The 23,429-nt window shown below is 42.1% G+C and overlaps 1 protein-coding gene across 1 annotated transcript in view; it reads left to right on the top strand.

Moving 5' to 3' along the window:
* Window positions 1–23,102: 23,102 nt before the first annotated feature.
* Window positions 23,103–23,429, top strand: part of LOC124788638 (replication stress response regulator SDE2) — a 49,277-nt gene continuing 48,950 nt past the window's right edge. The window contains exon 1 of the mRNA XM_047255911.1: window positions 23,103–23,303. Within this exon, the coding sequence (XP_047111867.1) occupies window positions 23,211–23,303 (93 nt within the window). The 5' untranslated portion in view covers window positions 23,103–23,210. The remainder of the gene's footprint in view (window positions 23,304–23,429) is intronic.

Here is a 23,429-nt window from a genome sequence, read left to right as displayed (position 1 = left end):
ATGGCGTTACTGTCGGCTTATAGGTATTCTTGACTAACTCTCCACATCGAATTTCAAAGCTAATTAACGTTCACGACCGTTACAGCATGTATTTAAAGCAAACCTAATTTGCATCATCACAGTGGCGCCACTAGCGCCACTCTCTACCGACTCGCCGAAATTAGAACGAATATCATCTTTCAGATGTAGAAACACGACTAACAGCCTTCGTATGTGTCGCACACGTCCGTCTTGGTGTTGCGATTTTTTGATCCCAGTGTATATAAATTTACCGGTATCAGTATTTGATATGTCAGAGTTTGATATCCACTTCAAGCATGTTACCTGGATGACACATGTGTTTTTGGATGAGATTCTGTAGTTGACTCCATTGTGAGAAAGTCTGTAACAGAGAGAGTACTTATTTTTTAAAGTGCGAGTTCCTTAGGCTCAGTGATATTCTATAACATAAATAATAAATTTAGTGACACGAATTTAGGGAGGAAGTGGAAATGAAAGATTGTTATTAGGTTCTCAGTTGCAAGTATCTCAAGTAGAGGACCTAATTTATGCATCCGATGGAAGGAAGCATACGTCTGGATTACATGAGATTGAGACCTTGCAAGATTTACCAGAAGTGACGCGGTGGTAGATAGTTCAGTTGACCACTTATAACCATATTATAGCTCATTGTAAGATTATGAGATTCTGTCATAGCAGCTCAGAACATGTTTATTTGTGAGAAGAGTGATAGTGACTGCCTTGTCTGAATAAAGTTATTAAAAATATAGAAAAAGATCTCAAACCCGTTTACATGATGAATCGTCAGAACAGGCTATTAACTTTTACAAGGTCATAAAAATCATTTTAGAAAGTCTTCTGTAGCAATAGCTATAGCATGGGAGGAGAATCCTTGATAATGACAGGTCAATAGAGTCTTTTCACTGTCAGACTACTACAGGAAGCCAGACAATGACGGACTGTTACTGAACAGGTAGCATGATTTCTGCACTGAAAAACTAGCATGCACGTGTCTGCAACGTACCTGTGCATATCTCATGCGCCAGCCGCTGGTGGCCGAGCGGTTCCAGGCGCTTCAATCTGGAACCGCACGACCGCTACGATCGCAGGTTCGAATCCTGCCCCGGGCATGGATGTGTGTGATGTCCTTAGTTAGTTAGGTTTAATTAGTTCTAAGTTCTAGGGGACTGATGACCTGAGATGTTAAGTCCCATAGTGCTCAGAGCCATTTGAACCATTTGAATGATATCTCATTTGTAACTAATGGTGTCGTTTCGCTTTGTTTAAGTATAAGTCTATTCATTGTTTATTCTCTATTTTCTTTCAGACTATGTCCAGTGGGACAGTTGGTGCAATCCGATATGTACAGATAAACAGAGGAAGAACAATACATTACATAGCCAGATCTGCATATCCATGTGTTTGGTGAGCGACTAATTTGAGAAAGAAAAGGAAAGAGGCAGTTATTTTTCCTGGTGGTCTGTTGTAAAGGGGCTGCAGCAGTCGTCAAATACTGTTTTAATCATTGGGAAAGAACGATGCAATATAGAGTGTAATGGAAGTTGCACAACAAGGCTGTAGACACCAGCAAGAAAGTGGCTGAGGAAGAAGCAAATGGCAATTTTGGATGCTTCCCAGAAAGTCGATATTGATGGTCATATAAACAACTTTTATAAGGGAAAGAAACATCCCACGTTACTGAAATTACACACTGCTTCAGAAAGATGACTTTTTTCTTAAAAAAAAGAAACAAGTTTTCATTATGTATAGTAGGCTTTAGCTATTTAGTTTTTAATGAGAATATAACATAAATGGAAAATAGTAGGGCAAACTATGTCTCAGAGCACATTGCGGGCTGCCTACATCAGGGGCAAGTATATGTTCAGGGGCAAACCTATTGTTCTCTTTTGATTGACAGTTCCTTAACCTATTGTTCTGCTAAGAGGATGAACACCCTGGGGATAATCTGTTCATTTGATTGACAGGTCCTTAACCTATTTTCCCTCCACCCCTGCTCCTCCTCCTCCTCCTGCCCCTCCCCTATCCCTCTGGGAGCTCGCCTTGGTAATACAAGCACACTTATGATATCAATTTGATTGACTAATTAATTAAATCGGTCAATTAATGAAACCAGTCCATCCCCTCCCCTCCCCCACCTGGAAATTGGCGGCAAAAAGACTCAGTTGATCAGCTATTTGGAGGGAAATCGATTGCAGTGTGTGAAATATTCGGCTCTAAGAATTATGGGACTCAACATCTGAGGTCATCAGTCCCCTAGAACTCAGAACCACTTAAACCTAACTAACCTAAGGACATCACACACATCCATACCCGAGGCAGGATTCGAACCTGCGACTGTAGCGGTCGCACGCTTCCAGACTGAAGCGCCTAGAACCGCTCGACCACATCGGCCAGCTGTGGAATATTGTTTAATCAATTTACACAATATAGTTTATTTATTTATTTAAAGAATTTGGTGGATAACCGATTGCATTTTATGGAATATTGTTTAATCAATTTAGAAAATGTGTGGAGTATTGTTTATTGAAACAATTTATATGATATGAGACCATGTATAGAATACATTTTATTTATTTATGTAGATAATATGGCATGAAATCGATTTCCATGTATGGAATATTGTTTAAACAATTTAGACAATATTTGGAACATTGTTTATTTAAAAAATTTATGCAATAGAAGGTGATACATGAACTATTTCAACAATTGCGATGATGCATTAAATGCATTCACAGTTGCGAATTAGGTAGGTGTAGAATGGAATGAGGACAATGAAAATTTGTGCTGGGCTAGGACTCGATCCTAGATTTCCCACTTATTGTGAGCAGTCGCCTTACCATTTAGCTATCCATGCAAGACTCACGGCCAGACCCAAACTTCCATATGTCATCAACTATGCATCTACGACCTGCACTCATACATCCATTATCTATATTCCCATACCGGTCAGACGTTGTATTTGAAAGTCACTTGCCCAGTGTTGGCAGATAAATACGGTATTGCAGTGCCTGTGTTATTCTGATTACGATGCAAAATTCCTTTGGACATGCATACATTTTTCATTCTGATTGTGCAAGGAATACCATTATGAAGCGCCCATCACACGTAATTAACCTGTTAAAAATCTTTCGATCGTGAAGCACACACTATCTGCCATCCTGCACCCAGTGCCAGCTTGCGCCACATGTGTAGCTGCCTGGAGTTTAGATGCACTGGCGGCCCCATGAAGCGATATGACCATCAGCAGCTGCACCACATGCTGGTGTCCAAGGGGTGTCTGCTCGAGCCCCACTACTGACAGACCAGCTGTCACGCTAATCCCTGAACAAAAGTACCTGAGAAATTACTGTTAAAACACATGCTCTCTCTCTCTCCCTCTCTCTCTCTTGTCCCATAGTGTGCCACAGCCGAACATGCACGCGCCGTAGGTCGTGGTAGGACCGAACCGCAAAAAGAAATTAGCATTTACCCAGTAAACAGCTGTGGAATAGCGACACAAGTGAGAACTCCTTCCAAGGCAAATACCTGACTGAGAATGGATTCCGCCATCAGCTCTAAGCTGAAGCTCTACGTCACACACCGAGCGAGGTGGCGCAGTGGTTAGCACACTGGACTCGCATTCGGGAGGACGACGGTTCAATCCCGTCTCCAGCCATCCTGATTTAGGTTTTCCGTGATTTCCCTAAATCGTTTCAGGCAAATGCCGGGATGGTTCCTTTCAAAAGGGCACGGCCGATTTCCTTCCCCATCCTTCCCTAACCCGAGCTTGTGTTCCATCTCTAATGACCTCGTTGTCGACGGGACGTTAAAAAACACTAACCTAACCTCTACGTCACATGCACAAACACAGAAAACAGAACTGACACCCTGCAACTGTAGAATATGTGGTTGGAGGTGACTGGAGGTATTAGAGCACAGTGCTATACTATGCCATCCGACCAGGATAATAGTGTACTTGCGCTAGGTATTGGCAACTGTACTACATTTACAAGCAATTTTCGAATACAGAACGAGAAGTGAAGTCGTGATCGCATGGGTAGGAGAGACACAAAATAGCTATAATTACTGATGCAGTGATCGGTTCAGATGGAGTTGTAACGAGGTATAATTTAATAGTAGACTGATTATGCACTCGAAGAGAGAGGGAGATGTTGCTGCAGGTCATTTCACCATTTTTATCCGTTGTTCTGTCGGGATGCATCGATTGTGTTCTGTGTGTGACTTAGACACTGTCTACTTGCGATCGTTAATAACAAAGCTCTCAGTCATCTGAGGACTTCCATCTCATGTATGATGATGATGAAACATTCCATCCTGTTTCGACACATTCCTCTAGCCGAACAAAGATTTACGCCATGTAGTCCATTTCCCTGCTGCACCTTGGACATAAAATCGAGTCTTCACTTTCGTAACTACGGTGATTGTAAGTAGAAACACGTGTTTGTAAGGTAGTGCAATCGCCGTGTATACATCTGCTTGACAGATGTCCTTTTCACGGAGTTAGTAGCGGCATGATGCGTAATTTCACGTGTCAAACACCGCTGCTATGCGCTTGTCTCTTTCTTTGTAAAAGGCATTCTCTGTTACTAACGATCATTTTATATGCGACTGATGCGTGCATGGTATAATTTCTGAAATGTGATCGGGTGTGAATAGTGGGCGTGTATCACAAAGAATCGATGTTTTAAGGAAGTAGTTTCTTTATTATACAGCTTGTCACCATAGTTTTCGTAGAGAAACCTGAAAGGACAATGTGTCTCATGCGCTGGAAATATGTTTCTTACATTAGAATAGTAACTGCTTGGCATTCATCACGACTAGCAGGTCGAAAACCGCAACAATCTAATATTATAGCGTGTTTAAGTGCAGAACCAAGTAGCCTTAGGAGCGCAGGTGTTTATGTTCTCTCTTACCAATAGTTTCTTGGTAATCACCCCAGACCCTAGAATAATACTTTAGAATTGATAGCACAGTTGATTTACGTAAAATGCTTCAAACTGTCCCTCTGGAGATCCATCATGCATAAAAACTATCCGTTTCTTGTTCTTAACTGTCTATTATATCATTACAACACTTTCATATCTATTACACACCGATAAGGGGTGCTAACGTCCTCGACATTCGCGCATCAATCTTGTGCTCTTGGATGGGTGCGGGACAGCAGTTACGGACTCAGTTTGCTCTGTCCCTTCACAAAATGTGGAATGTAGCGGTCTACAACGGGTCAGCTGCAGATTAAATTGGTGACAGTCCTGCAGGCAGCGTTGGTCAAAGAGAATGCAAGGAGATCTTTCTGTGACTCCCATCCACATAGGGAACGATGGCAATCGTAATCCTACATTACGCACTATGATCGAAGTGCTAGAAATATGTAGATGACTGTCTGGTATACTTTGATGTACATGTCTAAGAATTAATAATGAATGGACGAACTGCACATCATCTGCACTACAGGAAGCCAGACAATGACGGACTGTTACTGAACAGGTAGCATTAACCTCATTTCTGCACTGAAAAACTAGCATGCATGTGTCTGCAACGTACCTGTGCACATCTCATGTGTAACTATTGTTGTCGTTTCGCTTTGTTTAAGTATAAGTCTATTCATAGTTTATTCTCTGTTTTATTTAAAACTATGTCCAGCGGGACAGTTCGTGCAGTCCAACATGTAGACGAGGGGAAGTTTATTGATGTTACAGGAACTAGGAAGCATGCTGCCGTGTCACTGGTCGGCACTGTAACAAACTGATAAAATTGCTAAAATTGATCGCACTCTCAACTGTGATGCTTATTACAATACATCGTTGGTGTCTTTTCCATACCATCCATCCACTGGTATGCTGTTGATTACCACATAATGACTGACTGACTTCGATTGTTTGAGATGGAGAAAGAGCCTTGCTGGCCGGGCAGTACCTCCCAGGGATTGCAAGCATCGAAAAAGTGATCGCGAACATGACCGCAATATGAGGTATCAATCGACACGTAACACCGAACCATCAGCTATCCCATCACTGTGAAAGATGGGTTTAAATGTAGAGGTTGTCAGTCACCCTCAGACTGCAGTTTGGAAATGCTCCACAATGCCGCAAAACTCTTCCAGTTTTCTTATGTTGTGAGTGTCTTTAATTTCGATCATCCAGTGCGTGTGTTTTGGGAGCAGCGCATGGTTTACACCATGTAATGTCCAGTTTTCTGTGAGAACCAATGGGTCGAAACGTGTTTATATCAGTTTAGAACCTGACACAGACTTCGAAGTCGTGGCGGAAAAAAACAAAATGTAGGCAGTGTACGAAATATGTTACTGCAGGAAATAAAACAATGTATCGAACAACAATACATGGACGGTCTCTTGCGATGGATAGTCTGTGAATTATAGTCCTCCTGCAGTACAGGCGATGAAACTTTACACTGGTCTGTGCAAGCGACTTTGATCACTGACCATCTGCTCCAATGGGTCAATACTTGTATATTTAATAGAATCACCACATACGCTCCATGCCAGCAAACCGACGGTATTTGTTTTCGATATATCGGAAGAGAGAGATGTGGTAAAAACCTTATCGAGTTCTCTGTCATATGAAGTTAACAGAGCTTTTATAGTTCGTAGTTTTTCTATATTGAATGGTCCAAAATAACGATAACAGGATGTTTGAGCTACAGACGAGAACGCACCCTGAGGGATGTAGATCTCTTTGAGACTGTAGTACCTGTATGTAGTTTAGAAACGAATTGAAATGCAGTAGCAAAATCCTCGTCCTTCTTTCAGTTTCTGTATGATTTGGAGTCTTCCTAATTTTCCCAATAAGAAAAATTACCATAACTGTTCGTACTATCTTTTATACTACCTCATATTACAGGAGAAAGATTTGTTTTGGCGCCGACCTTACACATCGTACACCATTGGCAGAGCTATGACAACATGTTCCCATTTCTTCCCTGTTTCTTCACGCGGTGCAGGAGATGTTAGATATAGCGCTCTCTGACTTCTGCTCAGTTCTCGCTTAAATTGGAACGATCACACGCGCAAAGCTGGAATGGTGGCGGGGAACGACTGAGAAGCAATTAAAAGACGCATAGGGACTCTTTAAAACCACGATGGAGTCTTACTGTAGCAGATAGGTTCGAAAAAGGTGACTTGCTTCGAGATATGAGAGTGCCACGAATATGATTCACCAGAGGCTGTAATCATTAAAATACGTCTCCATAGGATCCAACGCAACTATGTGGTTGAATAGAGCAACTCGATTCCAAATCGCATACAGCATTTCTGCCAGAAAGCTTTAACGCTGTCAGCAACTCTTGTATATGCCTGTGGAACCAAGACCGCTTTTTATGCAGGGTGACGTTGACACAGTTGTTGTGATCGTGTTTTTAATAATGCTGTCCTTACGCGAAATGTATGTTACCGGCGGTAGAATTCTTCTGCGGTCAGCTTCAAATGTCGGTTCTCAATAGTGTTGCTCGAAAAGAACATCGTCTTTCCTCCAGGGTTCCCATTTGAACTACGTGGTGAGTGTAATCTGACTACTGAAAAAGAAAAATTCCTCACCATGCAAAGTGACTCTCATGATCAGTTTTATTAATTTGCCTATAAATTTGATATGAGTGACATGCCGCCTGGCAGGTGGAGGTGATGCTTAGGGCACCACGGATGTGATTCTTGACTTAGAGTTTTTTCCACTGCGGTGATATCTTTTAATGATGTTGGAATCTCTCACCTACACAGGGAGAGACAACCATCGTAATAAAATCGGATGTATTACCGAATTTATGAAGTGATACGCAATACAAACCTTATATATACAACTTCTCTGTGTTGTTATCTTAAGAAACTTTGTATATTATGAGACATTTGGTTACCTTATGAAAGAGTTCGAAAGTGAGGAGGCATCCCGTGACAGTTGTAGATCTAAGCACTCTGTCATGAGCCAAAAATGAGTTTAATATTGTAGTCCTGTGATGCATGATGTAATAGATAAGACAAGAATTTTTTCTTACCTGATGAGGAAAATTCTTAGAGGTAATGTAACCTATGCCATACTGTTATAGGATTTTCACAACAAGTAATGATACTTCAGCGATGGGGAAAAAAGCTTGTATGCTTCGATTTCTCCTGTCTTCGAACTGACTTTTACATAAAGGAGGAACCTATATTTCATGTGAAGAACTCGAGGTGTATTATCAATAACATCGCTGGCTCAGATTGGGTAAACTGGGTTTTGTAAACAGGTGGGCCTATGTCAGGGTGGAATTGTTTAGAACTGCTGTATACATCCAATTTGTAGCTGCTTGTTTCGGAGTACACCAGGGCTGACTGCACTGGCGTCATGAGGAGTCGGCAACCGGAAGTAATAGATTAGTTCAGCTTGTGAGATGCACAAATAATGCTCCGACCTGTCTGATGTTGCTCATGGCAGTGAGGGCTCGCGAAGTGACCAGTGCTCTACCACTTAGCTACCGAAGCACGACTCACGCCCGGTACTCACAGCTTTACTTCTGCCAGTACCTCGTCTCCTACCTTCCAAACTTTACAGAAACTCTCCCAAGTTTCATATCAGCGCACACTCCGCTGCAGAGTGAAAATCTCATTCTGGAAACATCCCCCAGGCTGTGGCTAAGCCATGTCTCCGCAATATCCTTTCTTTCAGGAGTGCTAGTTCTGCAAGGTTCGCAGGAGAGCTTCTGTAAAGTTTGGAAGGTAGGAGACGAGGTACTGGCAGAAGTGAAGCTGTGAGTACCGGACGTGAGTCGTGCTTCGGTAGCTCAGTTGGTAGAGCACTTGCCCGCGAAAGGCAAAGGTCCCGAGTTCGAGTCTCGGTCGGGCACACAGTTTTAATCTGCCAGGAAGTTTCACATCAGCGCACACTCTGCTGCAGAGTGAAAATCTCATTCTGAAAAAATATGAGCCTTAACATCCCTAACTGCAGCAGCAAATGTAAACTGAGCCTTCTCAGTGTTTCCATGCAACTGTTTGAATACTCCATACTGCGCTCTATTTTCTGAAAAATTCTTTAAATAAATTATATTTCATACACCATCTAGTTTAAAAAGACAGTATTCTATACACTGCAGTCAGTTTCCTGACAAATTCTTCAACTAAATAAATGAACTATATTCCAAACGTCGCCTTGTATGCCATAAATTGTTTAAACAAACAATATTCCACACATTGCTTTGTCTACCAGAAATTGTTTAAACAATATTCTATACACTGTGATCCATTTCCCACCAAATTCTTTAAATAGGTAGATAAATAAACTATATTCCATACACTGCCTTGTATCCCATAAATTGTTTAAATAAACAATATTCCACACATTGTCTAAAATGTTTACACAATATTGGATGCACTGCAATCGATTTCCCGCCAAATGAGGCGATTAAATGAGTCATTTTCGCGCCAGTTTCCACGATGAGGGCTGGAAGGTTTCCCAGAGGGGAGCGGTTAGTTAACTGATCGATTTAATTAATTTGTCAATGAAATTGATATCAAAAGTGTGTTTTTATCAGTGAGGGGAGTTCCCAGGGGGATAGGGTGGAGGAGGGGGAGGAGGAAGAAGAGGGGGATGGTTAGAGGTTTTTTGGAAACCATTTCACCAAACAATAGGTTAAGGACCTGTTAATCAAAAGGACAGATTATGCCGATGGGGTCATAATCTTCTTAGCAGAACAACAGCTTGAGGACCTGTCAATCAAAAGAGAACAATAGGGTTGCCCCTGAATGTATAGTTGCCCCTCACGCTAACAAGTTGCACTGGTGCCCCTCCCCCCCCTTCACCCCTTGTCTCACTACTTATAGGCATCTTCAGCACTCTTTCACTGGAGTTTACAAGGCCAATGATAATACTGAAATCAATACTGGGACCAAGGAGAAGAATAAAGTGAAGGTCAAAGCCGTTGCCTCCCATGCTGTGCCTGATAGTCCTTGTGTTTTTGCAGGTGGAATTTTGAATTTTTCGCTTGTAAAGGAAGCATACAATTGTTCATGTCAAAAATATGCTGAATATATTTTCATGTTGTCCACCAAGCACAAGCACAGGTACATGCATCTTTGGAAGACTGTTTTATCATATATGACTAAATTTGCTATTAATGATTGTATACGTTTTGCTATTTGTCAAATATCGAAGTGAAAAACAAAATGGCAAGGGAAAGGGATTTCGAAAAAATGCCTTTGTCAACAAATTTTGGTGACCGTTGTAATGCGAATTAAAAACTATAGTACTTTTATTTCTAGTTCTTTTTATATCCATTACTGTTTCAACAACATTTATTCAAAAAATTAAACTTAGTATTTGTTCAAAGAATGTGTTTCATCCCCTTAATGGTCGCGTGGCCCTGAATGAAAAATTATGTCTCCGATCTACTCTGTAAGCTATACAAAACTGATTAAAATTGAAATGTATTCCTTTGGTAGGTTGTCTTATCAGCTACCTTTTTCAGTCGCATTCTTCCTGCTGTCAGAATGCTTCTTGTTGTAGTTGTTTGGAAACCTGTTCCAACGACACAGGGGAAATCTCTCTCTGTTCCTGCTTTCCGACTATCAAGTTACACAAATGTTTCCACTCAGAAAAAATTGCACAAATAATACCACAAGCTGCACTTTTTTACTTCAAGTCAAACTACGAAAATAATAAAAGAACAACTGCACGAGAATCTATACACCATCTCACTGCTTACACTCTACTGGCACTCAAACTAGGCAACCATGGACATTCCCAATATTCGAATGTTAGAGAAAGAAAGAAAGAAAGAAAGAGAGAGAGAGAGAGAGAGAGAGGGGGGGGGGGGGGAGCACTACGCGAGACTGGGCATGAGTGTGACATCAGCACACTTGCAAGTACCCACAAGTACACCTGGCCAGAGCTATGGTCTTGTTAGGACTTAACATAGCAGTTAAGTCAGACATGGGGACATTGACCACTGAGATGTTTTATCGGGAAAAATTGCATCTGCCATTGGAGTTTTTTTTTCATTACAGCCAGCGTGCATGGAACTGGAACTGCCATATACAGGGTGGTCCATTGACAGTGACCGGGCCAAATATCTCACGAAATAAGCATCAAACGAAAAAACTACAAAGAACTAAACTCGTCTAGCTTGAAGAGGGAAACCAGATGATGCTATGGTTGGCCCGCTAGATGGCGCTGCCATAGGTCAAACGGTGTTCAATTGTGTTTTTTAAAATAGGAACCCCCATTCTTACTACATATTCATGTAGTACGTAAAGAAATATGAATGCTTTAATTGGGCCACTTTTTTCGCTTTGTGATAGATGGCGCTGTAATAGTCACAAACAAAAAGGACGTGGTATCACGTAACATTCCGCCAGTGCGGACGGTATTTTACCAATTGCGGAAAAGGTCGATATCGTGTTGATGTATGGCTATTGGGATTAAATTTGCCCAACAGGTTTGTGCTATGTATACTGCTCGGTATCCTGGACGACATCATACAAGTGTCCGGACCTTTCACAGGATAGTTATGTTCTTTAAGGAAACAGGAAGTGTTCAGCAACATGTGAAACGTCATCCACGACCTGCAACAAAAGATGATGCCCATGTAGGTGTTTTAGCTGCTGTCGCAGCTAATCCCCACATCAGTAGCAGACAAATTGAGCGAGAATCTGGAATCTCAAAACCGTCGGTGTTGAGAATGCTACATCAACATCAATTGCTTCCGTACTTGTCTGATGTTGCTCGTGGCAGGGAGGGCTCGCGAAGTGACCAGTGTGCTGGGTGGGTGTAACAGATGCAGACGTGTGTGTTGCGTGAGAGAAGATTCAAAATGATGGGTGCTTGCACTGTATGTAATAATATCCAAATTCCTACTACTCCAATAACTCCACCCCCCTCTCCCCGACACGCACCAATACCAAGAGTGGTTTACCCTGGCATACACATACATCCACGACTGCGGCTATGATCATGACAGTAGTTTTCAACGACCTGTGAATGTCGGTATACACTGATGGTGAATGAGTGGACAGGTGCACTGCATGTGGACATCTGGAAGGTGAGTGTGCAGGATGTGCGAGTGTTTTATATTTTGCAGTGGTATTTGCAGTTGTCTCTATCCATCATGCAGCAGCCCTTTCTCGTTCCAAAAGTAGTGGAGAAAACCATCCATTTTCGGAGTTCTATGGTGCTTGAAAAACCTAATCGCAAAGTCAGGTTCCCGACTGATAGCTTTCTCTGACTTCTAGCCACGACAACTGCTACTATTACTACTACTACTACTATGGATTGGGTTGTTGTTTAAGTGTGTCGTGTTTAGTGCTCTCAGTACATCACTGCATGCATGCGTTTTGCATAGGGAGGCACGACCTGTGCGGGTGTGTGTCTCTCTCTGGTCAGTGCGGACAGGGCTGCCCTGTAGTCAGTGGGCAGCACTTGCCTCACGATCGCTAGTTTTTCACCAGAAATGCTTAGTGGAAACGTTGTGATGGAGGAGTGTGTTTGTGCTCTCATACATCGGTGCTTACAGGACCTCAGATACATTTAGCACTGTGATATATTTGTGGCGGAAATTTCATTACTTGATTTGCATAATGTTTTTGTGCAATGCTCAAACACTGAACATTTTTTTTTTTTTTAAGGAAGGATCGACATAAGGTGGCCATGAGTGTTTCAAGTGATCTATTTGACTCATGTAAATTCCTAACAATTAATTTAATAGGCTAATGTAAATGGCTTATTGCACTGTATTTTTGATATCAGAACTGTGTCAGCTCTACCTTTGTCTCCAGCATTAGCCAACATGAACACTGTATTCTGAAGAGAGATAAAAACCTCTGTATGCATGTTTTGGGATGTTAGTTCTCAATATTCGAATGTTAGAGAGAGAGAGACAGAGAGAGGGCTCTATGCGAGACTGGGCATAAGTGTGACATCAGCGCACTTGCAAGTACCCACCAGTACACCTGGCCAGAGCTATGGTTCAAATGGCTCTGAGCACTATGGGACTTAAATGCTGTGGTCATTAGTCCCCTAGAACTTAGAACTACTTAAATCTAACTAACCTAAGGACGCCACACACATCCATGCCCGAGGCAGGATTCGAACCTGCGCCGTAGCGGTCGCGCCATTCCAGACTGTAGCGCCTAGAACCGCTTGGCCACTCCGGCCGGCGGCGGAGCTTTGGTCTTTTTAGGACTCTACACAACAGTTTGAGATGTTTTATGGGAAAAAATTGCATCTGCCATTGGGGTTTTTTTTTCATTACAGCCAGCATGCATGGAACCGGAACTGCCATATACAGGGTGGTCCATTGATAGTGACCGGGCCAAATATCTCACAAAATAAGCATCAAAGAACGAAACTCGTCTAACTTGAAGAGGGAAACCAGATGGCGCTATGGTTGGCCTGCTGGATGGCGCTGCCATAGGTGAAAGGGATATCAATAGTGTTTTTTAAAATACGAACCTCCAATTTTTACTACATATTCGTAAAGAAATATGAATAATTTAATTGGATCAGTTTTTTCGTTTTGTGATAGAGGGCGCTGTAATAGTCACAAACGTATACGCACGTGGTATCACGTAACATTCCGCCAGTGCGGACGGTATTTGCTTCGTAATACACTACCCATGTTAAAATGGACCGTTTACCAATTGTGGAAAAAGTCGATATCGTGTTGATGTATGGCTATTGGGATGAAAATACCCAATGGGCGTGTGCTATGTATGCTGCTCGGTATCCTGGACGACATCATCCAAGTGTCCGGACCGTTCACAGGATAGTTATGTTCTTCAAGGAAACAGGAAGTGTTCAGCCACATGTGAAATGTCATCCACGACCTGCAAGAAATGATGGTGCCCATGTAGGTGTTTTAGCTGCTGTGGCCGCTAATCCGCACATCAGTAGCAGACAAATTGCGCGAGAATCGGGAATCTCAAAAACACCGGTGTTGAGAATGCTACATGAACATCAATTGCTTCCATACCATACTTCTATGCACCAGGAAATACATGGCGAAGACTTTGAACGTCGTGTACAGTTCTGCCACTGGGCACAAGAGCAATTTGGGCGATGACAGATTTTTTGCACGCATTCTATTTAGGGACGAAGCGTCATTCACCAACAGCGGTAATGTAAACCGGCATAATATGCACTACTGGGCAACGGAAAACCCACGATGACTGTGACAAGTGGAACGTCAGCCACCTAAGCAGGCTAATGTATGGTGCGGCATTATGGAAGGAAGGATAATTGGCCCCCATTTTATCGATGGCAATCTAAATGGTGCAATGTATGCTGATTTCCTACGTAATGTTCTACCGATGTTACTACAAGATGTTTCACTGCATGACAGAATGGCTATGTACTTCCAACATGATGGATGTCTGGCACATAGCTCGCGTGTGGTTGAAGCGGTATTGAATAGCATATTTCATGACAGGTGCATTGGTCGTCGAAGCACCATACCATGGCCCCACGTTCACCAGATCTGACATCCCCGGATTTTTTCTGTGGGGAAAGTTGAAGGATATTTGCTATCGTGATCCACTGACAACGCCTGACAACATGCGTCAGCACTTTGTCAATGCATGTGTGAACATTACGGAAGGCGAACTACTCGCTGTTGAGAGGAATATCGTTACAAGTATTGCCAAATGCATTGAGGTTGACGGACATCATTTTGAGCATTTATTGCATTAATGTGGTATTTACAGGTAATCACGTTGTAACAGCATGCATTCTCAGAAACGATAAGTTCACAAAGGTACATGTATCACATTGGAACAACCGAAAAAAATGTTGAAACGTACCTACATTCTGTATCTTAATTTTTAAAAACCTACCTGTTACCAATTGTTCGTCTAAAATTGTGAGCCATATGTTTGTGACCATTACAGCACCATCTATCACAAAGCGAAAAAAGTGCTCCAACTAAAAGATTCATATTTCTTTACATACTACACGAATATCAAATAAAAAATGCGGGTTTCTACTTTTAAAAACGCAGTTGATATCCGTTTGGCCTATAGCAGCGCCATCTAGTGGGCCAACCATAGCGCCATCTGGTTTCCCCCTTCAAGCTAGACAATTTTCTTTCTTTGTAGTTTTTTCGTTTGACGCTTATTTTGCGAGATATTTGGTCTGGTCACGATCAATGGACCACCGTGTATGCTACAACAAGTGAACATCCACATAGACAGGCTATGCCCATCCTCGGGATCATGTTATGGAGCTACAAAAGTGTTGATACATTAAGACATTGCGACATGCTCCCAGTAATGTTGCAGACAGCCACTATTCACACACTGTTATGACTGCAATACTCAGGACTTTTACGAGTATTAAGCCATAACGAACTAATGGTCCAGAAAATTTACAATGACTGGCCTCTGATAGTGTCATGGATGTGGGATAAACCAGCAGACGTACTCTAAGACAAAAAAACCATGCACCATGAAGAAATTATCCTGATGGGGTGGAAATCAGCATACTTCGCATAGTTTAGATTGCCATCGATAAAATTGGGGCCAATTACCCTTCCTCCCATAATGCCGCACCATACATTAACCCGCCAAGGTCGCTGATGTTCCACTTGTAGCAGCCATCGTGGATTTTCCGTTGCCCAATAGTGCATATAATGCCGGTTTAAGTTACCGCTGTTGGTGAATGACGCTTCGTCGCTAAATGGAACGTGTGCAAAAAATCTGTCACTGTCCCGTAATTTCTCTTGTGCCCAGTGGCAGATCCGTACACAACGTTCAAAGTCGTAGCCACCCATTTCCTGGTGCATAGAAATATGGCACGGGTGCAATCGATGTTGATGTAGCATTCTCAACACCGACGTTTTTGAGATTCCCGATTCTCGCGCAATTTGTCTGCTACTGTTGTGCGGATTAGCGGCCACAGCAGCTAAAACACCTACTTGGGCATCATCACTTGTTTCAGGTCGTGGTTGACATTTCACATGTGGCTGAACACTTCCTGTTTCCTTAAATAACATAACTATCCTGCGAACGGTCCGGTCACTTGGATGTTGTCGTCCAGGATACCGAGCAGCATACACACCACACGCCCGTTGGGCATTTTGATCCCGATAGCCATACATCAAAACGATATCGACCTTTTCCGCAATTGATAAATGGTCCATTTTAACACGGGTTATGTATCACGAAGCAAATACCGTCCGCACTGGCGGAATGTTACGTGATACCAGGTACTTAATAAGTTTGTGGCTATTACAGCGCCATCTATCACAAAGCGAAAAACGTAGTCCAACTAAAACATTCATATTTCTTTATGTACTACACGAATATGTAATAAGAAATGGATTTTCCTGTTTAAAAAAACGCAGCTGATATCCGTTTGAACTATGGCAGCGCCGGCCGGTGTGGCCGAGCGGTTATAGGCGCTTCAGTCTGGAACCACGCGACCACTACGGTCGCAGGTTCGAATCCTGCCTCAGGCATGGATGTGTGTGACGTCTCTAGGTTATTTGGGTTTAAGTAGTTCTAAGTTGTAGGGGACTGATGACTTCAGCAGTTAAGTCCCATAGTGCTCAGAGCCATTTGAACCATTTGAACCTATGGGAGCGCCATATAGCGGGCCAACCATAGCGCCATCTGGTTTCCCCCTTCAAGCTAGACGAGTTTCGTTCCTTGCAGTTTTTTCGTTTGATGCTTATTTCGTGAAATATTTGGCCCGGTCACTATCAATGGACCTAAGATAAAAAATAATTAAATTATTTAGTTTTAAATCGGATTTTTACGCTCCCATTCGATAAAGCGCTCCCATACTATTCCAGTCTGATATTCGGTCTGTTAATAGGTATTAACAGGGACAGTAAAACATTAACATTAAGCAGCAATCTACCAGCGAATCAGAAGCACTGGGTGCTTAGCAGTAGTATCAGCGCCGCCCAGGGCAGTATTATTACTTGTGTTGGGACCCTGTACGATTACATAAAGCATTGTGCCACACTTGAGCATAATTTCTGATCTTCCGTGATTCTCTCATTTTGTCTCTAATGTCTTTGGGACTTCATTTTCAGACCAAAAATTCCACTTGTATCTATCGTTTCTGTACATGTTTCTCTCTTCAGTTTCAATTGTATCGACTTGCGCTTGTTCAAGATGAAGTTTGACTTGTATGACCCATGGTATTGTTGACTTGACCCTTGTACATATGTTAGAATTCTGTTGGTGAGCCTTGCTAACAGTAGCCTGCTGATGTACCTGTTGAATGTTAATCTTCTTTTCTGACTGCTGCTATGTTTGACATTTTCTGTGTGGTTTTCCTGGAGTGTAATGTGTTTCCCTCTTGTCTCAGTTTTGGGCCAAGAATTTTTCACATAATTTTGTGTTCTTCCTTCAACACACTTCCCATGTCGCTGTTCATATGGAATGTTAGTGCCTCACTTGCATATGGTATTTCAGGCTTAATTACAGTGTTGTAGTGTCTGGTGTTTGTTTGAATTGACATGCATTTGTTATTACATATCTCTTATGTTATGCTGTGGGCTCTCTTCATTTTTTGTAGTCAAGTCTTGTGTGAGATCGTTTCCCATCCTATTATTTCAAGGATTTTACCTGGATATTTAAAATTTATAACCCTGTCTGTCTTGCAATATTTTGTCTCTAATTTTTGTATGTTTAATTTTGAATGGAGGAATTCACACCTGTGGAAAGGGACTTGCAGGTGACGTTTTTTGCACATTCTTTTAGTCCATTTAATTGTAAAATATTTAATTCGGTGCCGGTACGTGTAAAAATTCACATTCTGAATGTAGTAGAGGGCAAGCAAATTAGCACGCTCCAGTCCTACAATTCGGACTGCTACCTCACTGCTTCAGATAATCTTTAGTCATTTATTAAAAAAATTAAGAAAATAAATAACGAGGCGAAATTATTTATAACAAACAATGAACAACAAACAACTGATATCAACTATGGAACGTCATGATGAAAGGAAATAAGATCTGCAAGTGGACGTGTATCGGGAGGAAATGAGCTAGGGGATCATGTGATCAACAACGGACGGATGACGTCAACCATCAAAACTTTCTTCCTGAGAAGCCTTGACACTTGACAGTTGACAGTGCCGTGACGTGACGGGACGGGGCCACAGTCTAATATATACAGTCGCGACACTTACTGGTGTGAAAGTTGTTATCATTTGACAGTTCAAGTGACACTAGCGCCCCTAGAGGCCAGAAAGCTCGCCTTCCTCTGACCGCAGATGCGACGTAAAAATAATGTTTGTTTTTAATTCGTTTTGTACGTAATTTACAAAATAATTTGTATATTTTTGCGTTACAAGTGTTAGGAGAACAGCGAGAGACATAAATAATCGTGAAATATAAGTAAACAGAGCGCGAACTATTGAATGAAGTGACATAAGCTGCAACATATTCTTGAAGAAATAATCAAGAAGTAGCATACAATCGCACTTATTTCACTGAAAGTAAGAGAATACACACTGTATGTCCCACATATGAAGTATATAGATGCTCTTCCTTGTGTAAAACTGAAGCGACACATCACTTTTCATTACGCTCTGCTTTGCAGGAAGCCTGCTTCCAAAAATACAATTTCCATCATATCCTTTCTGGTATCAGGTTATCTCAATAAAAAGCATGACTGTTTTAAAGCTTTATTATATCCCATTGATACATTTAACGAAAATAAAATTAAATGAATGAGTCAGTCCCAACACTTTAGCAACCCAAATGAGCCAGCTTCATCACTTTTTTATTTCTTCTCTGGCTCCTACAGACTAAGTCTTGATTCCTGAATTTAGTAATGTAAAAGAGCCTCACTTTCACGAACAGTCTTATTAACAGCAGCTTGGTTTCAGCACAGCACCCAGATGGAAAATTGGGGATGTCCATCAACATGTTCACAAAGAAAGCACCACAATTACTTATGTGAGCGTATTCATCAAAAGTAGAAGTCATCTTAGTCTCACAATGAGTTAAAAATTCTTTGACATCTTCTGTACAAATAAATAGGCTTCCAAAGCTGCCTTCATAACTTTTAAAATGACAATAAACTTTGTCATTTGTGTCTAAGTCTTGGCTGCCATCTACAAGTACTGTCCTACATTTATAACAGTCATGAATTGTAAGCAGTTTCTTTAATACCTAACCAAAAACGTATCTCATGCTGTTTGCCTCTCCGAGGTCTGTTTGGACTTCCACGTTTGGTAGTCAGTTCACTGAACTCGTGTCGCTGATGTCCAACAGTGGTGAAAAAAGTAATTTGGGCGCTGCTTTCATATCCACTATTGGCTGACCCCAGTTGATCCCCTTACAATAGGAAGTAGCTACACTGTGTGTGTTCTTTAATTTGCTTAAAGCACAATTATTGAATGTAGCACCATACTGTCGTGGTGATGGGTTACTAGAAAAACCACCTTTATGCCTTATCAGTGAGAAAAAGTTTTCCAGTGGATCTTGATTAATTTTGCGTGTTAATAAATATAACTTGGTTCCATCCAAAACATCATCAACAAACATGTTCAAAGCGCTTATGTTACCCAGAAGTCCTTTAACATGCCTAATACTAGATGAAAAATCTTTCCCATCAATATCTACAAATTTCCAAGACTGTATCCATGGCTTCAGTGTCTTTAATATTTCCAAATGTCTTGAGGCACTTGTAATGCAGTTCCTTAAGGATACAGGCCCTTTAACACTATATGCATTAGATATGTCAAAAATATCGTTTACTTTATGGCAAAAATCTGCAGCAGCAGTAGCAGATGATGATATGGTGCCACAAGTAACAAGTGTCTCAATGCCTGCTGCTACTGTATGACTTAACACACGAACTGCAGTGCTTACCTTCATTTTTGAAAATGCTGACAGTTGGACAGTTCTTTTAGTGAGCTTGGGGGCCAACTTGTACTTCCTTTCACAATCACTTGAGTACAACTGACGAATGTCCTTCCATGAAGCAGTGCCAATCCCTCCTTCATCTGTTGTGTGGATAATGTTATACCCAAATAAATTATTAAGTATGCTTTTTATCAAGTGTGGGGTGTCATAAAAAAAGTAGATCTTACTCCCTTCGTGTACTAAGCATGGATTAACTGGTGTGATACCCAGTCTGTGCCTCCACTCCACAAAATTCGAGCCTTGGTCAGTCACACTTGTTTTTACAACCAAACCAATCTCTGTGAGTCTTTTGACAACTTCAAAAAATATGCGCGTCAGATGGGTGGCTCCTACTGGTCCTTTGGAGAAATAATTTACTAATGGTTGTTTAAAATTTGAGAAGATGCCGTTAATCATTATACTAATGCAGTATTAGCAACCACAGATGTACATATGAAACCCATGTCTTCAAATCCAATAACACTATCCCTAGAGCTGTCATATATCAAATTTTCCATCTGTGAAAGCTCATCCATTGATAGATTAACAATTATATCAGTTTCTGGCAACTACTGCACTTTCTGCTTTAAAAGATGAAATATGTTATTATTTATCCCACAATTTAATTGTTTATCTTCCACATACCTTTGTAAGATATGTACTGATGGAAGGCTAAAACAGTGTGATAAAAAACTGTATACCTGAGTACTATAATACAACAAATTGAGTGCTAATAATTTAGTTTCATCTTTCCATCTCGCACCACGTTTTCCATTCAATGGTATACTGATCTGGCTTATCAATAAATCGAGAGCATCTTTTTTCAAGGACTTGGAACCAATACTTTTTAAAATGAGCTTGTCCTTTTGTACCTGTGTCCTGTGGCGTTGTGGTTGCAGTTTATTCTTACGATAGGCACTTTCCTTGTCACGTAGTAATTTTGTACGAAGTCTAATGATTTGCACGTTTTTACATTTCACACGATTTTCCAACACTCGAGTAATTTCATGTAATCTAAGCATTTCATCTTCAAAAGATGCCTGTGTTGCAGATTTTATATGTCTCTCTCGTATATGTTTCTTCTGTGTCAGGAGACAGTTTTATTGTTTTCGCAGTAACACTTCCACGTTTGTACGGCAATTTTCTCTTCATCACCACTAATTGTGGCTTATTCGGCACGTCAAATAACGTAGGAACTGCATTTGATACCAATGTCTTCTTTTCCGCGCTCAGAACTGGTTTGACTCGAAATGTAACACACAAAACTTCACGTTATTATGCAAATAAAGGACATCTTTTTGTAGCAGGTCCTGTCTTCTACTATTTATTAAACATTTCTTGCTCCTAAAAGAGAAAAACAAATTCAGCAATTCAATACAGTTTACAAAAAAATCGTAAATAAAGTGCGCTCTAATGTGACGTTTCATACTTCTCAGGGTCCTTAGGAAACCTGAAGAATGACAAATGTGGTGTCTTCTTCCTATTATTACTGCAATTAATTGCGCTACATACGCTGCCTTTCGTAAAAACCATCTTAAAAATGAATATAAACGATACTGTTTACATTTACTGAATATCGTATTCAGCAGCGTAGCTTCTCCACCGCCTGGGGCGCTGTTGTCGCGGTGTGTGAGAAAAATCAGCGAGAGTGTCGCGACTGTATTTATTAGACTGTGATGGGGAGGCCAATCCAAAACCCAGGCGATCATTGTAGGCCAAACCACCCCTTCCTTCCGCCTCCTTGATTTCTATCTCACCGTCTATGGCCGTCCCATCGCCCTCACTCCCACCCTTAAGTACCTTGGCGTCACCCTCGACCGTCGCCTCTCCTGGACTCCCCATCTCCAGACAATCCAAGCCAAGGCACGTTCCCGCCTCCGTCTCCTCAAGCTCCTTTCCGTCCGCATGTGGGGTCTGGACCCCTCCACCATCCTCCACACCTATAAATCCCTCATCCGCCCTATCCTTTGTTATGCCCATCCAGCATGGATCTCCGCTCCTCCTACCTTTTATAAATCCCTCCGAATCCTGGAACGCCATGCTCTCCGCCTCGCCTATCGCATCCGTCTCCCCTCCCCCACACGGATCCTGTATGATCTCATCCCCTTCCCCCACCTCCTCCTTTTCCTTGAAAGGATACGGATCCTGTACACCTCCCATAAACTTGATCCTCCTCACCCACTCGTCTCCCCGCTCCTCTCCCACCCCCGCCCGCTGCCGCGCCTGTATTCCCACGTCCCGCCCGGTCTCCATCTCTCCACCCTCCTTACCCTCTCCCAAGGTGGCTTCCGCCAGCTCCCTCTCCCTGATGATGCCCTCCTCCCCTCCATCTACCCCTCCTACCAACTTTGATCCTCCCGCCCTCCTCCTGTACTTACTCCTCTGGGCACCCTCCCTCCCTTCTCTCCCTTTTCCCTCCCTCCTCCTTTTCTCCCCCCTCGTCCCCCGGGCCTCCCCTCCCCTGTCCCTATCCTCCTGTCCCCATCTCCTGAGCCGTGGCATCCTCTTTTCCTCCCCCCTCCCCCTCCTCACCACTGTTCCCCTCTTGGCAGGTCCCCGGACTCGCACACGCTTAGTGGACATTCGCGCGCCGGATATCACCGCCATCAGTGTATCGTGTGTGCCGTCGTGTTTAGTGTTCAGTTTCGCCGTCACGCTCCATTGTTCACCAGTGCCATTGTCTCCTCAGTGTTTGTGCGTCGGGTCTACAGTTCGTAGTGTGGCTTGTCATCAAGTGTGAACGGCTTCTTGTGCTTTTATGTTCTTGTGTCTCCTGTTTTTTCCCGCCGTTTTTCTAAGTGATGTCTCTTCTTTGTTTATCTCCATGTACTCTCTTCGGCTGAAGAGCGGCGTATTGTGCTGCTGCCAGCCTACCTGGTTGTTCAGGTGTCAAAATAACAATAAAGTAAAAAAAAAAAAAAAAAAAAGGGGGCCAATGTGGATGCCGCTATTTGAAATGCATTGCAGAATGTTTTGACAGGACGGGTCGTGACGTGACGATTAGTGTTCCGCAATTTCGAAGCTGTACTGCTAATTTTTTATCACGAGTGGTAACTAATAACCTCATTTTCAACGTTCGATACTGCCCTAAGTCAATTGATGACAGGCAATGCCGATTAATCCTGGCGGGAAGGTGCCGTGAAGCGATGTGGCGGACTTCCAATGTGCTTTGCCGTTTCGGGAACCACCATTGAGTCTAACTTCCTTGCCTTCCTAAAATCAAAGATACTGCAGCCAATAAGAAACATTCTCAGATAGTGAATTCACTTGATTGGTAGTAAAATCTGTGGACGAGTTGTGTTTGTGAGTTGTGGTTTAGATTGTTTACCAACGTAGGGCAGAGGAGGACGAATATGTCTATTCAATTGCAGTACATGAAACGTGTCGTGGATGTGGAAATACCAGCGACATACGAGAAAATCATCACGGAAGTTTCGGAATGGACGGTACGTTAGCTTCCTACTCCAGGTAGTAACATGTTTGTCCATTGTAATTACTAGTAGAAGTGATTTTTTGCCGAGCGCCTTGCAGCTGTTATCTGATAATAATAAATTTATTTCTTCGGTGATAAT

Source organism: Schistocerca piceifrons, chromosome 1, assembly GCF_021461385.2.
Source record: "Schistocerca piceifrons isolate TAMUIC-IGC-003096 chromosome 1, iqSchPice1.1, whole genome shotgun sequence".
In the NCBI taxonomy this organism is placed as follows: Eukaryota; Metazoa; Arthropoda; class Insecta; order Orthoptera; family Acrididae; genus Schistocerca; species Schistocerca piceifrons.
The sequence above is the reverse complement of the archived record's forward strand: the minus strand, read 5'-3'. Positions and strand labels throughout refer to the sequence as shown.